Raw genomic sequence first — 14,885 nt, forward strand, 5'->3', positions numbered from 1 at the left:
GGCTTTTGTCTCATTCGGCCATCTTGGATCTGCAGGGGGTGGACTGCAACATTGGCTCAGAGCCAACATGGTGGCAGATGGATTGGCTTCTGTTGGCTCCAGGGTCCTAAAGCTCTCGTTGTCTAACTTGGCCAAGGCCAGACAGCCTCTGGTTAGATAGCTTACAGTTTACACACAGTTGCCATGGCAACCCGAAGAAGAGTCATACTGAAGAAAGAGAAAAAAAAATATTAGGGAAGTGGTGGTGGTGATTTTGGATTTTATATATCAAGCCCAAAGCTTAAGTCATTTTCTTTTAATTAATTTAGAACTGGACTTTTGAGTCAATATGTATGCTTCTCATTTCTAAATGTTTAATTTGTATTACTTCTTTTTGAATGTGATTTTTAATTGGTTGACCGGCCTCTGGGAGCCTTATAGGTACATATTACAGTTGCCAAATAATCTGAGCATTATGCAAATCTAATGAACTCTGTTTCGGCTCTCTAAGCAAATATAATCATTGAATTTAAAATGCAGTATCCCCAAGCAAAGAAGAATTTGTGACTCTCAACATATTTGTCTTTTGCTTTCATTTCTCCCTCTTTCACACCATCTACTTTTCAGAAAAATGGCAAAGATGTTGCTCATGGCTACAGATGATGTGGGTCAGTTGTTGTCTTTGTGATTTTTTCTTTCTGTTATATCCACTTGGCAGATGCCCATGTGCATTTTTTTGTTGTTGTTGCATTTTTTGGTTTACTGGTGTTTGAGTGTTTGAAGGTACTTTTTCTCAAGTAGTGATGTACACAAATAATGACGATTTGATAAGAATTTTTATGGCATGGATGAAATGGGTCTTATCCATATGCATATATAATCATTTTTAGATACTGTACAACATATTCTATAATTATCCATCATGCAAAATGTACCATGAAATCATTCATACAAACACACATTACTGAGTTTTCCTTAGTTTGTGAGTCTATTTAACCTGTAATCAGACAGAAAAATAACCAAAACAGTTTCAGGAAAGTTGGAGATTTTTTTTCTGTGTGGTTTATTGTGTGTGAGTGTACAGCAATGAGGAGAATGTATTTATGGAAACATAATCTCAAAAGCAGCCATCCCATTTCCATTTTTTGGGGAAAAAACTTTTTTTAATGTACCACATATTTAAAGTCCAATTTAATTTTATGCTTGCTTTTCTTTATGGAGATCAGCCCCTGGTAGTAGATTTGTACTTACATAACCTTGATTCTTTTATAAGTATAAACTTATCCACCGTCTTCTTTGGCATCCCTTGCTTTGCATCATGCATATTCATTTCCTAATTAGTGGGGGCGTAAACTGAAAGCATAATATCTGCCCTCTGTCGGATTTCTGGATTAGGTAGTTCACGGTGGATTAGTAATAATGACTCATTGTAGAGTATATGGTGAACCCACTTACTGACATCTTCTATACTTAATGTGCTCTTTAATATATGCATACAGCTTGCTCTTACATAGCCTATTCATGATTATTCTGAAAGACCCGGTTTCCAGCACCACTTCATTTTAGTGTATATCAAACTTAGTATATGCAACTTTTCAGGTCAAATAACACTCCTCTTTATGACATCTTCTGACATCTAATAACTTCTTCTTTATGAAATCTTCTGACAATAAAGAGCTACTACTACTACTACTACAAGTCTTTCATATTCATATGTATATTGATTGGGTTCTTTTTCCTCATAGTAATCAAAGCTTACTTAACGTTTATGTGGAAATCATTTAGCCTCTTGTTTATGACCCATTTCTGACATAAAAAGCATTGCACACCAAATTTCCATCCTCCCTTTAATGATTGTAGGTCGGCCTTCCATCCAAGGTATGCAGATTAGTCATGAATATTCAGCTTTGTTTAGAAAATGGCATGTTTATTAGCTCCCTGGAGACCTGTAAGACCCTGATGTTTGTTCAGTAATAATCAAGACAGTGATTTGTTGGTAGATGATTTGATATTTTGTGCGGTACTTGATGCATGAGATTACAACAGCCCCCTTATCTAACCTCCTACTGTGGCTTTCTGTAATAAATGTCTTGATGATTTTGACATATTCAATGGGGTCTTAAAAGAAATATGTGCTGTGTTTTTTCTTTATCATTCATTCATGGCATAATTATAATTAATGTTGGCATAATGATTCTTGACCTTTTTGTTTCATTTAATCATCAAGACTGAATTTGAATAGATTGCATCCCACAGCTTTCTGTTTCAAACATGTGTCCTTTTTTGCTTTCTCTTTGTTTTCCTTTTACTCCATTACCATATCACTTTCATAGTCTCAGATTTCTTATTCTGCCTTTCATCCATTTCTTTCTCTATTCTAATCTAATTGAATGAGTAAATGGTGTAGAAATAGCGAAATGTATGAAGAGAGAACGAGAAGAGTGCGTACATTATATTTAATGGGCAAAAGCAAATGGAGCTGAGTATATGTGTCTTTTTAACCGTGTGTGCATGTCTACCTGTCTAGGCGATAGGCTAAGTAATTTTAATGAAAAGTTTTTCTATATAATTGAGCAAATGGCTCTTTCTTAAGGTGCTTATTAAATCAAACAGAGTCTTTTTTAGTATAAGTACACACTATAGTAGGTTAATGATATTAAACCATCATTAGAGGTTATGAATCTGTGCTGGCACAGAATGGTTTGACATTTTTATTGTTCTGAGTGTGTGTAGTTAGTCCAAGGTTTTCTTTCTCAGCAAAACCTAGGAGCTTGACTACTGGATAAACGCATAACTGATTGAATCCCTGCTGGTTTCTGCCAATGTCCCAGTTTTCAATAAGCTGCTAATTATATTATCAAACGTATGAATATGCACTGGGGAAAACAGCACAGCATTAATAATGTACCTGAAAATCATAAACATAAATGCAAGGCTAGATTTTTAAAGAGAAGAAAAATGAACATTTACAAAAACTTGTTTGTAGACTCATTCCTTTATTTTTGTGATGTAGCAATCTGGTTACAAAAAATATGAATTATTCAATGGGACACTTTTAGAAAACATGGCCAAAATATGTACCCCAGCTGTCACTGGAGCAGTACCCTTTTAAAAGGTCCTAATATGTACCATTACGTACAGATAATTATACATTTGTTAGCAATGATGTAAAAATATGAAAGTTGTATTTTTTAAAAGGGTACCGCCCCAGAGACAGTTTGGGTGCATACATTAACATTTTTTTTCTAACGGTGCTGTAATATGGCAATTTACATTTGGTCATTTAAAGAGCACCCATTTCTTTGCTAAAAAAACCCAACATTTTTTGTGTATTTGGTATAATACAATGTGTTTGTGTGGTTTATGGTTAAAAACACATTATTTTCCACATAATGCTTCGATTTAAAAAAGCGCTGTGATTGGCCAGCTAATCTGTACGTTGTGATTGGCCTGAATACCTCTACATCAGCAGGAAATCTGACGCTCCTTACCATGTTTGAAAGATTCGGTTGCTAACAGGAGTTAACTTACAAGCTGTGAGTCTGAAGCGGGAAGAATTATGATAATGTCGGTCTTGTCTACATCACCAATCCCAGTAAGTAAACTGTTGCCTAATCCTGGTGTTTGTTGTAGTCCAAGAAAATATATTTACGTTGGAGACAATAATATGCGTCATTGTTTACTTTCATGTCTGTACCTTTTGTATATCGTTAACATGTACTAATACACAGTTGCACACCAAAGGAAATGTAACAACGTGAATCGGACAATAGGTGCTCTTTAATGGTATCACTGATCAGAAAGCTATCAAATCTTATGTAAATGCTCTTCTAGAGGCTTCGGAGATGAATAGCAAACTAGAGCATGGTTTGAATAATTCACATGGCTGTTCAAGCAACATCTGTAAACTTTACCCCTCCCTAAAAACCACAAAAATCTACTTAAAATCAAATTAAACTAAATCCAGATTCCAAAAGGATTTCTAGCCCAGATACAGTAGATTTGTCTAAGCAACAGAGGCCGCTATGGTGTAAATTGAATATAGTCCACCACCATGTCCATCTTCCCGTCTTCTATTATTTTAAATAATTGAATTGAATCAAACGGGATCAAACTTAAGTAATAAATCACGACTGAGTCATTGTCACAGCACATTTTTACCCCCTTCTTGGCATGCACTCCCACACCGAAACTCTTCTTGACATTAGTGATTCCATTTCTTTCCATGGGGGATGGAAAACATCCATGTAACACCCTCACCATCCCCCTTATTGAGCATCAGTACAAAGCTAAAAGTCACCTGACATGTCATACTGCTCGGGGACCACTCTCCAGATTGGATATTTAGAGATGTTGATCAGGGATACTGAACAGGTATGTTTAGAGATGTTATCACTCTACCTTTGTCTTGCCTGAGGTTAACGTGCAAGTTATACTGGTATTATACGGGTGAAGAAGACCAAGGAATGAATGGCAGAATTGCTTAATGACCTGTAGTTTTACCTCTGATGACTCAACATGCATCCCAAGCAAGTCAATGAACAGTGTTGGAGTAATGAGTTGCAGGGAGGTGAGAAGATATTGGAGGTGAGAGGAACAGGTTTGGGGGAAGGGACTGGTCACAATAAACTGGTAAACACACTGATGGAATGGAAAAATATTCAGCTGTGGAAATGTGTATGTAAAATTATTCAATTGTAGATCTCGTTTTGCTCTTGTTTCACAGCTGTTGATATGTTTTATATAAATGTTTGTCTTGCATCTTCATGCATTAATTTTACACATCTCTGTGTATCTGTGCACATCTGTGCACCAGTGATGGAAATTGCAGGGATTCACTCTAGTTGTGAACATATTTTTAAACCATAGTTACACTGTATATATGTAGATATAGTGTTTCGAGGCTATTATGCGGATACAATTTTTAACTACATTTAAACTGGAATTATCCGTCCTTGAAATTCACTCGCACTGTACCTTCCAAATCCCCCTTTCCAGCCCTAGAGTAACTGTCAGTTTGATATGACCTGGTGCATGTAGTCTTGGCTTATGCCTGCCAATGCACCTTGAACAGTTTTCGGTCACATACGGTAGTTCGGTTTCCTGTATAGAATAATAACTTTTTGCATTTGAGAAAGTGATGCCTGGTGACTATATAATGTAAATCCTTTATCAGTGCACTAAAGCAAATATATTATTTGGTATTGTACTTATTTTATACATTGACACACACATATTTACAATGAGGATTTTTGTGACTACTGTGCCTTTCCAGACAAGCAAGTAATCCAATTATGATACTGCGCCTGATGTTGTTCTTCTACAAGGTCACATCTCAGTCTGGAGGCCGATGATGAGGACTGGCGTATACACACATACACATAAATTAATTGTTAATGGATTTCTATCTAAGTAAACTATTAATTTGATCTGATAGGTCTTGCTAATTAATAGATATATCACCTTAATTAATGCATATTTAGCCATATCTAATTTGCATGAAAAATGTATTATCCCTCCGTCTTGCACACAAACGCAAAGGTCTTCTACATCCTCCATTAAGATATTACATTGTGATTGTGAGCCTTTAGAAATACCCTAAAAAGACATCTCTGTAGGGGTCTCTATGTACACCGCAACGCTTCTTTCTCTACACTCAGGGGACATCGAGACCTCACTTTAAGGGTTCAGGCCTCACACTGTGTAACTCCCTCAGATCAGGGGAAGAATAATAATGTCCTCCACCAGATAAGTTCCATGACAATCCCTTTACGGCTTTCTCAGCATGCCATAACTGATTGGTCTTTCTATAAATGATGCCCTTTGGGGGAGACAGAGCTTAAGAGCAGATCAGAGATCAGTTTTTCTATGTTGTCTGAAATGATGTGGGCATATTTTGGCATGGGAAGCTGATATGGGGACAGTTCATACGGGCATAGCTCTACTGGGCCTCTAGGAATTCACCTGTGTGCTTGCTTCTGTCCTTTTGTTCCCATAAAAAAGTGTTCATTTCTGGAGTTCAGTATAGGTTAAGAGGACCTCATGTTCAGTTAGTTGAGAGGTTAAGAACATAACAAGGGGAGAATCCCATTGGGGGGTGACACTCAATTATTTGTGGTACGCAATTTGGTTCATGGAGCAAAACAATTCAATTTTTAAAATTACAATCATTATTTCATAATCATCACTGTGTGGTGCACTTGGTTTGGCTTGGCTTAAAAACAAGATGCTCACCTGTCCAGAGGAGGGCGTTATCTGTCAACACTTATTCCTACCCTGCTGACAAGAAAACGATTACAGATCGTTACAGATCAGATTACAGCCTATTATGAACCATCATAACATTTTTTATCTACTGTGTTTTGGTCTGTATTCCAGTAAGCTTTAATTGTGTACTTCCGATCTGCCGGATAGCTAACATCTCACCAAAACAAGCCAACGTATTACCAGTAGACCATTACGTTTCCATTAAAACCTCCCATTAAGTTTCATTTCTGTGATGGTTTCTATTGCTTTTTATCAGCAGGGTTAGTGCAGAAATTGAATGTTGAATACATAAAAAAAGATCATCTCAGACTCACAACTTGTTCCTCCCTTACCTTTGGCCGTATCTTAGATTTGCTGGCCTTTGTACTGCTCCCCGTGAAATCCAGAGAGTGGTGAACCCACGGATTACAAAGAAGCAGATGGACAGCGGGTCGTGCCCTGCGCAAATCCACCCTCCCCGGTGCTTTTGTAGGGAATGAGGGTGGATTTACCACTCCATCTATGACCCTCTCATTCATCATGCACGGTCCCAACTCAACGACGACTTACATTAATCATACATAGCAAAAATATATGACAGCTCCTCATGCAATATATTACATATATTTTTACTGTCAATTAATTATTTTTTATTATTAAATTAATTAATTAATATATAAATGTTGTTGAATGAAAACTGTTTAAAAAAAACATATCCAAAAATATAATATTTAATTTAGGTAAGCCCTCTGTGTTAGTGTACCTGTCTGATGACGTAGAAAACGGGGCGGGGCACTCTTGGATTTGACCGTATTGCCTCTGTTGACTAGAGATCGCTGAGGCGTCTTGTTGGAAAGCAAATACACGTCTTTTGGTTTTCTGTCCTATGATGCTTAAATTTACTTTTCACTATATTTGTTATTCTTACTCGGACATATAACATTTTTCTTCGCTCGGACGGGAATATTCGGTGTTTTTTTGTGGGACCATTCAAATTGTGCTCTGCCGGTGCACGGACTGAAGGATTTGAAAGCAGGACTGCACGCGCGTTACGGTTCCGAGTCTGAATGTATCGCACGTTGTATTCAACTTCGAAAAAGTTTAACATTTTCACCAGGAGGATTGGTTTATACCTTTATTGTAAGGTGTGCTGAATTGTTTCGGTTTATTTTCCGCGACTCAAAGAAAAACACTGCTAATGACGTTATAACGTTTGATTTCTATTCGAATGCGTGCTGCAAGAATATGCGGACATTAAGCTGAGTAAAATAACACACCGTATTTATACAGTAGCTGTTATATACCTATCCTGTGCAGTGCGTAGCCCAAATATACAACCATCTCGATACAATGACCTGGAGCTGAGACTGGAAATTGAGGATTTCCTCCGAACTAACAGAAGAGCGGTTCGGATTGTCGGAACATGAAGTCAGTTACTGGTCTGTTTGTTTTAAGTGTGTTGGGTTCGGCCATCGTGTCCAGGAGCGCAACTATCAACAGCCATGAAGGTGAGTTCAGTTTCTCTTCTTTCTGATGTAGGAAGTAAACGCTGTTAGAGCGGTAATCTTTGGTATATTTAAAACTTAAGACTTAAATTACTCAAATAGAAGTTAAAATTAAAAGCGTAAAGTGTCATTCAATATGTTAATTTCAACGTTTACCTCTTCTGAAGTAAAGAAAGTCTAGTAACAGATGCATGTGAAGCAGGTGGCAACCTGTGCGCGCTCACTTTCTAAGCCATGTAAGTTAAATGACCACAAGAGAAAAACGTCACCGGTGATGTAGACTTATTTGTCTGATTCTGGTACATTTGTTATTTGTTTATATCTTTGTATGTGTATTTATGGATTAAGCAGCATGCAACATCTGTTACCCACATCGCGTAGCTCTGTGTGCGTTTCACTTCATCACTCAAAAACTGTACGATTAATTTTACATAATTGTATTCAAATTAGATTTTTCTATCTTACGTCATGCTCATCTATTTGTGATCACCCACATGCATGAGTTACCTGTTCCCCAGCTTTGTTTTTCTGAATTTGTAAATGTAAATGTAAATGACGACGGCGTTTGCATGAGGATGTGTTCACTCGGGCAGCCTTCAGTTCAGCCGAAACTCTCACTACTCGCCCTTCAGCAAAGTTTAAAATCTACACCATTTATACGCAGATTAGGCTACCCTAAATCGAAACTTGACTCTTTGGGACAAATTGCTCTCTATACATGGTGCTGAAATGTAAATCTAAAAAGCATTTAGCATTACTTTCATAAAGCACTTTTCACACCACTCACCTGCGCACCTGAGATAACCCATTGGAGATCTGCTCTGTGCATTACCTGCAGTGGGAATAACATCAACCCATTTATATCTACTAGCACAGGGATTTGCAAACTTTTCATTACAGGAGCCAAAAGAACAATCTATTGGACCCACCGATATATTTATAAATGGAAATATGGGGAATACACATCTGTTCTCTTTTATGAAAGAGAGTAGTTTTTATTTTACTTATCATTATATGAATGAAAAGCCTTTACGTTTAAAACCATAGTCTTTGCTATTGACTAAAGTTTTTGTGTCACGACAACAGCCAAGTGACAGCCACTGTGTGATCCACGGTATGAAAACCCCTGTGCTAGGTACAGACATTATGTCGCTACTGATGATCATCATCTGCTACTTCTATGATAGACTTCTAGCCTGAATGTATAGAGAAAAAAATCCTTTGCTCATATATGGGTACACTTGAATAGCTGTGTTTCTATAATACTGCTCATGTGAAACTGATTAGCAGCTAGTGGTCAGCATTTCACACTTTGTGACATGGTGAAGCGTGACTTTAAACCTTCCCAATAGCCTACTGTGTTTGGTTATTCATAAGAATTTGTATAAGTTAGCTAACCTCATAAAATAATTATGAACTACAATGAAATAGGGTTGGAATGATCAGACGTGTGCTAACTTAAAACACAATGTAACAACATATCAGATTAAATGGGAAGCATTGTTTTCTGGTGATTTATAAGTCAGCAGGTTTAACGGTGAGTCCCATGCCCTGTTTCGTGAAATCTCACCTCCACCTACACATGGTCATGACTTTCGCATTTTTCTCAAACTGTACTCCTACAGCATATAGGCTCCCATGCATCAGCAGAAAACTTTACAAGTGCCTTCTACATCATTCCCAACAAAGAGGCAATGGAATTTTGTGTTAAATGTCATAGCGAACGTAAGCAAACTGACGATAGCCGTATTAATTTTGTGGCACAACAATTTAATTCTCTGTGAAGCATTTGTAATGGGGGTAATATGGGGGGAATGTACGTTCTTGTGTATGATAAAACATTTAGTCAGATTCCTGACCTTTTGCTTAGTCTTTTTCAAAAAGAAGCTAAATAGTTTTGACTTGTCTGTGACCCCATTTTTCTTATTTATGGATGTAAATGTATCATACCTGATACATTTGGAAATTCTCCTTTATTTTTTTTTTAAACAGTTTAAGTCTCTTTTCAAGGTTACATTTGTATACTTATGAAATCTCAACTTAATAAGAAAACAGCAAGCTAGCAGTGCACAAGGTCTGATGAAGGTCTTTTCAAACATTGAGGGCAAGATCAGTGTGGCAGATAGCAGAGGTCAAATGTCTAAGGTCAATCTGCTTTTGTGAATGGGTTGTCTTGTCAGATTTGACAGCATGACCTTTACTTAAACTTTGCATTTTGCTCTTTTACCACAGATTTCTTAGTTTTTTCAGCCATGGTACAGAATGACAGCCATGGTTAAGCTATTTTTGTTACAGTAATAACTGTTTTTCTTTGCAATTACAGATTATTGTCATATTTCTGTTTTCTTTCATATTACACACAATATCTACACAGATGCATGTCATTACAGAGCATTTCCAATCCATTAGCACTCACGTATAACAATCAAATCAACCTTATTTTGTCACAAAAGCTGTAGCAGAAGACCTTGTAGGCTTCATGTGGATCTATGTGTTGATATATCAGAATACAAGGCCAGATGTTTCCACTACCCGCACCCCACCCTCTCCTTCTTAGAACAGATATCCAGCCAACCGCCCCCAAAATTTTTCAAAAGGGATTGGATGGTACACAATTTGACTGACTTGTGTGCACATATTAATTGCTCTTGGCATGGACTGTTGTCCTCTCAGCTTATAATTGTTGCGCCAAGTAGGTCATATTCCTGGATCAACATCCTCAGTGGTCCTGAAACATCACTCCTGTTAACCCTTCTGTGTTTTAGAGAAATTTTGTGTAGAGAAAACAAATAAATTGTGACCTGTGTAGTCATTTTCTGCTTAAAGTCCCCCTTCATAATGTAAAGAACATTCTGTGAAAATAAATATAAGCTTGACATCTTTAATACTGACTAAGTAAGGTCATGTCAAAGATGGAAATAACTTTTATGCTTTTTATATCTCATAACTAGACAGACAAGGTCAGAATTATCTCTGATAGTGTATAGGTTATGGTAAAAGGGACATTCCACTTTTTTTGAAAATATGCTCATTTTCCAGCTCCCCTAGGGTTAAACATTTGATTTATTTCGGAATCCATTCAGCTGATCTCCGGGTCTGGCGCTAGCACTTTTAGCATAGTTTAGCATAATCCATTGAATCTAATTAGACCATTAGCATCGCGCTTAAAAATAACCAAAGAGTTTCAATATTTTTCCTATTTAAAACTTGACTCTTCTGTAGTTACACCGTGTACTGAGACCGACAGAAAATTTAAAGTTGCAATTTTCTAAGCGCTTTGAGTGCTGAAGAAAAGCGCTATATAAATGTAACAAATTATTATTACTTATTATTATTACGCCAGTTTGAGAGTATAGTCCTAGCCATATCTGCCTAGAAAATCGCAACTTTTATTTTTCTGTCGGTCTTAAGGGCTCCTTATAGTTGTGCGTAGGTCTTACGGCGTACCCACAATGGCATAGGTTCCGCGTCAGTTTTCATTTATACTTTTGCGTCGTCGTCCACGTCGACGTGCAAACACGCGCCCAGACCACTGGTAGGCAGTTTCCACGTGTGTAACCACAGTAGCAGTAAACAATGTAACTACAGAACAGTCAAATTTTAAATAGGAAAAATATCGAAACTCTTTGGTTATTTATTAGCGTGATGCTAATGGTCTAATCAGATTCAATGGATTGTGCTAAGCTATGCTTTAAGTGCTAGCGCCAGACCAGGAGATCAGCTGAATGGATTCCAAAACGGTAAGAATCAAATGTTTAACTGCAGGGGAGCTGAAAATGAGCATATTTAATAAAAAAGTGAAATGATTTTGATACAGGAACATGTCATACTAGGTCAAAATAAAGGAAAAGGGTTGAAGTAAAATTACTACCTAATATATTTTACAGTGTGGAGCTTTTCAAATAGTTTAAGAACAAAACTGTTTCAGTAGCTCAAGGCAGTGGAACAGCTACTGGCAGTTACCTATGAGCTTCTGTATATCACACCTGGAGATATAACTACCTGTTTCTGTGCTGAAGTGTCATACTGTAAATACAGTGTGTGTATGCTCTCTCTGGGGGAGGTGGAACGGTCCCTACTGTGGCAACCTTTTCCAGATGAGCTGAGTACAGAATGCTACACCCAATAAAACTCACACTGCAGGGTTTCAGAAGGCGTCTCTCTCGCTGTCTCATTAATTTTCTCATGTGCCTATTAAATTAAACGTCTATTTTTTTAAGCCTGGTCTGGATCTGTCTGGTACATATTCTGTGTATTCCCGGATTGTGTCTTGAGTCGTGGTGGTGTACAATGTCAGAAAAGATTGTCAAAAAATAGTCCCTAGACGTCACTGGTGTGGTACACCTTTGCACCCACAGAGTTTATATTAGTACATAAAAGGTACATACTGGTGCCAAAAGTAAACATATCTGTACCTACATGGTACATATTAGGACCTTTTTGAAAGGGTACTGCCCCAGCTAGGGACCACTTTTGATTTCTGTTTGGCGTTGTTATATTGGACCTGAAAAACTGACACTTGATCTCACACACTGCACCAGCAGAGCAATGCAGTGGCCATATCTTACAATAGAGCGCATTTGTGTCTTTGCTGTCATTGGCCAGTTACTGACTCAGCTCATGAATATATAATAAGGCATCATGATTGATGAATGAGGCCCTGTGAGTCAATGGGATGGGGCCGAGCTCTAGAGATGCTGAGCTCTGCACTGATTGGAAAGTATTGATCTGAAGGAAAGAAAGGGCATGATGACAGTGTTGGAGGAGTGTGTATCTGTCTGTTCTTAGATATTATTGAATTAGTTCTGGATGTAGTTCTTGGTTTTCATATGTTTGTTTGTTTGTTTTTCTTCCTAGCACCCATGCATTACATTATGCTTAGTCACTAATAGGGCTGGAAAACAATTAATCATGACTAATTGTTTGCAGAATAAATGGTTTTGTTTACATCATGTGTGTACTGTGTATAATAATTATGCATATAAATACCCACATATGCATGTATAATTTTAAGAAAAAAAAAATGTAATTCTGCAAACGATTAGTCGCGATTAATCGTTTCCCAGCTAATATTGGTTATCAGTGGTATTTTTTGTTAATCCTTAAAGGGATGGTTCACCCAAAATGTTTCTGTTATCATTTATTTACAAACATTTCAAGTTGTTCCAAACCTGTACATTGTTTTGAACACAAAGGAAGATATTGTGAATAATGTTTGTAACCAGTTTTGGAGCACAATTGACTTCCATATTATTTTTCCTATCGAAGCTTAAAGTGCTACAGAAGTGCTCAAACATTCTTCAAAATATATTTTTTTTGTGTTTAGCAGAACAAGTAATGTTTACAATTCTGGAACAACAACAATCTTGCAACTTGCAACTTGTTGTGGACATGCATACTATTATTTTTCTTATAAATTTGACCTATTTTGAGAATAAAAATGGGAAAAACTTCCAGAATGTTTAAATCTACACAAGTTAAAGATGCTTTTATCCAAAGCAACGCACAGTACAATCAAGGTCCAGTATTCCCTGGAAATCGAACCCATGATCTTTGCATTTCTAGTGCATTAGTGCTAGTACAGCATATCATTAGCATTCGAGTGGACTTGGAAATGTTTAATTCCAGTGAACCTTCGCTGTCTAGCTTTTTGCCTACTATATCCGTCTTTTTTTTCATTCTCTCTTTCTTCTACCCCAGCTTATATTTGTGGCTTCCAGGCTTTCTTACTTTTGGGGTCTGCTCTACATGTGACTTTGCCAGCAAGGAAACCCAGCTAACCTATTCAAATCTTAATAGCAGGATGCAACCTTGAACAAAGGAAGGTTTTTTTCTACATGCGCACGCACACACAAACATGCGTGTGACCCTCCCTATTTAAATCAGAAAAGACCTGACTAATGGAAATCTGTGATTGCACTGTGTGTGTATACGGGCGGAAGGTGGAGGATGTAAAATTCAAGCCTTGTTAGGTGCCCTTCTCGCTTTCATCCCTTTTTTTACTGCTTGCCTGTAATTGGGGGGACTGGAGGTGGTAATTAAAACAGGATGGCTTGTGAAATACTGATGTAGGTTAAGTTGTCAAATAGAGGTTTTCCTGACCTGACTTGTTACGGGTTGCCCCAACCCAGAGCTTGATATTGGACATTAGATGTCTGAATTCGGATCAGAATGAAATGAAAACCACAAAGACTCTGTCATGCTTATAGCCATATGAAAAGAGGTGAATGCTGGGAAGTCCAGATGCAGTGGTAGCTCCTGTGTGTGTGTAATATAGAAGAGTAAAGGAGAAAAAGATGCTGAATGATTTTCTGCATGTGTTTAAGGCTGTGCAACAGATGCTACCCTCTGTCTCTCATCAAACTAAAAGGTTAGACTGCATGTATCTCGTTTGACAGAGCAGGAATAAATCCCAGACAAAGGAATTATTTTGATGCATGTCCCTCTTGAGAGATTCTTTCACAAATTGAAATTATTTGGATTGTATCCAGGCAGGGCAGGGAAGAGTGCTACAGGAAGTCGTGTGTATTTGTGTGTTTGTGTTTTCTGATCTCACTCTCTGCTGAAAAATCATTATTGCCTTGTTCCATTATGATAATTCAAGTGTTGTGTTTTAGTAAAGCAGAAGGGGTTTCGAGTCGGGCACGATGAAGACTAGCCTGGAAAGAAGATGAAAATCTAAAAGCACACAGCCTTTGATCTAATACTTCACTCGGGGAAAATATTAAACACGCTGAAAGCTTTGTCACATCGTAAGAGAGAGTGAAGTCAAAGTAGAGACATGGCAGAATGGATGTAACTGAGAGGAGTGTTAGATCAGAGTTTGACAAGAAATAATTGTGTGTTGTTGTGGTGTGAGCATTTGCGTATTAGCCACTAATAGGATAGGACACACACACATACACACACACACACACACACACAATTGTTGCCTAATAGCTATTAGTTGTGTCATGTAGGCAGATGAATCTAGTCTGTCTGGAATATGACTTGGTCATACTTTCAGACCAAAAATTTATTATATTTGCCTATAAAGTAAATTTTGCTTATTAAAAACCATTGAGATTAAATCCATCGTGATTTTCATGATTTTCACGAAAGTTTAATGCCTTCCAGAAAATGTTCTTCTTTAAATATATAAACAAACAATATATC

The 14,885-nt window shown here is 37.4% G+C and overlaps 1 protein-coding gene across 2 annotated transcripts in view; it reads left to right on the forward strand.

Annotated features, from left to right (window-relative positions):
• The first annotated feature begins 7,020 nt into the window (after nt 1-7,020).
• sema4f (sema domain, immunoglobulin domain (Ig), transmembrane domain (TM) and short cytoplasmic domain, (semaphorin) 4F) overlaps nt 7,021-14,885 on the forward strand; it is a 69,117-nt gene continuing 61,252 nt past the window's right edge. Inside the window, exon 1 of one of the 2 annotated variants that reach the window (XM_065288996.2) lies at nt 7,021-7,733. In XM_065288996.2, the coding sequence (XP_065145068.1) occupies nt 7,649-7,733 (85 nt within the window). In that variant the 5' untranslated portion in view covers nt 7,021-7,648. The remainder of the gene's footprint in view (nt 7,734-14,885) is intronic. The other variant, XM_073812923.1, reaches the window with a different exon arrangement.

The sequence above is a fragment of the Paramisgurnus dabryanus genome, chromosome 2 (assembly GCF_030506205.2).
Source record: "Paramisgurnus dabryanus chromosome 2, PD_genome_1.1, whole genome shotgun sequence".
Lineage (NCBI taxonomy): Eukaryota > Metazoa > Chordata > Actinopteri > Cypriniformes > Cobitidae > Paramisgurnus > Paramisgurnus dabryanus.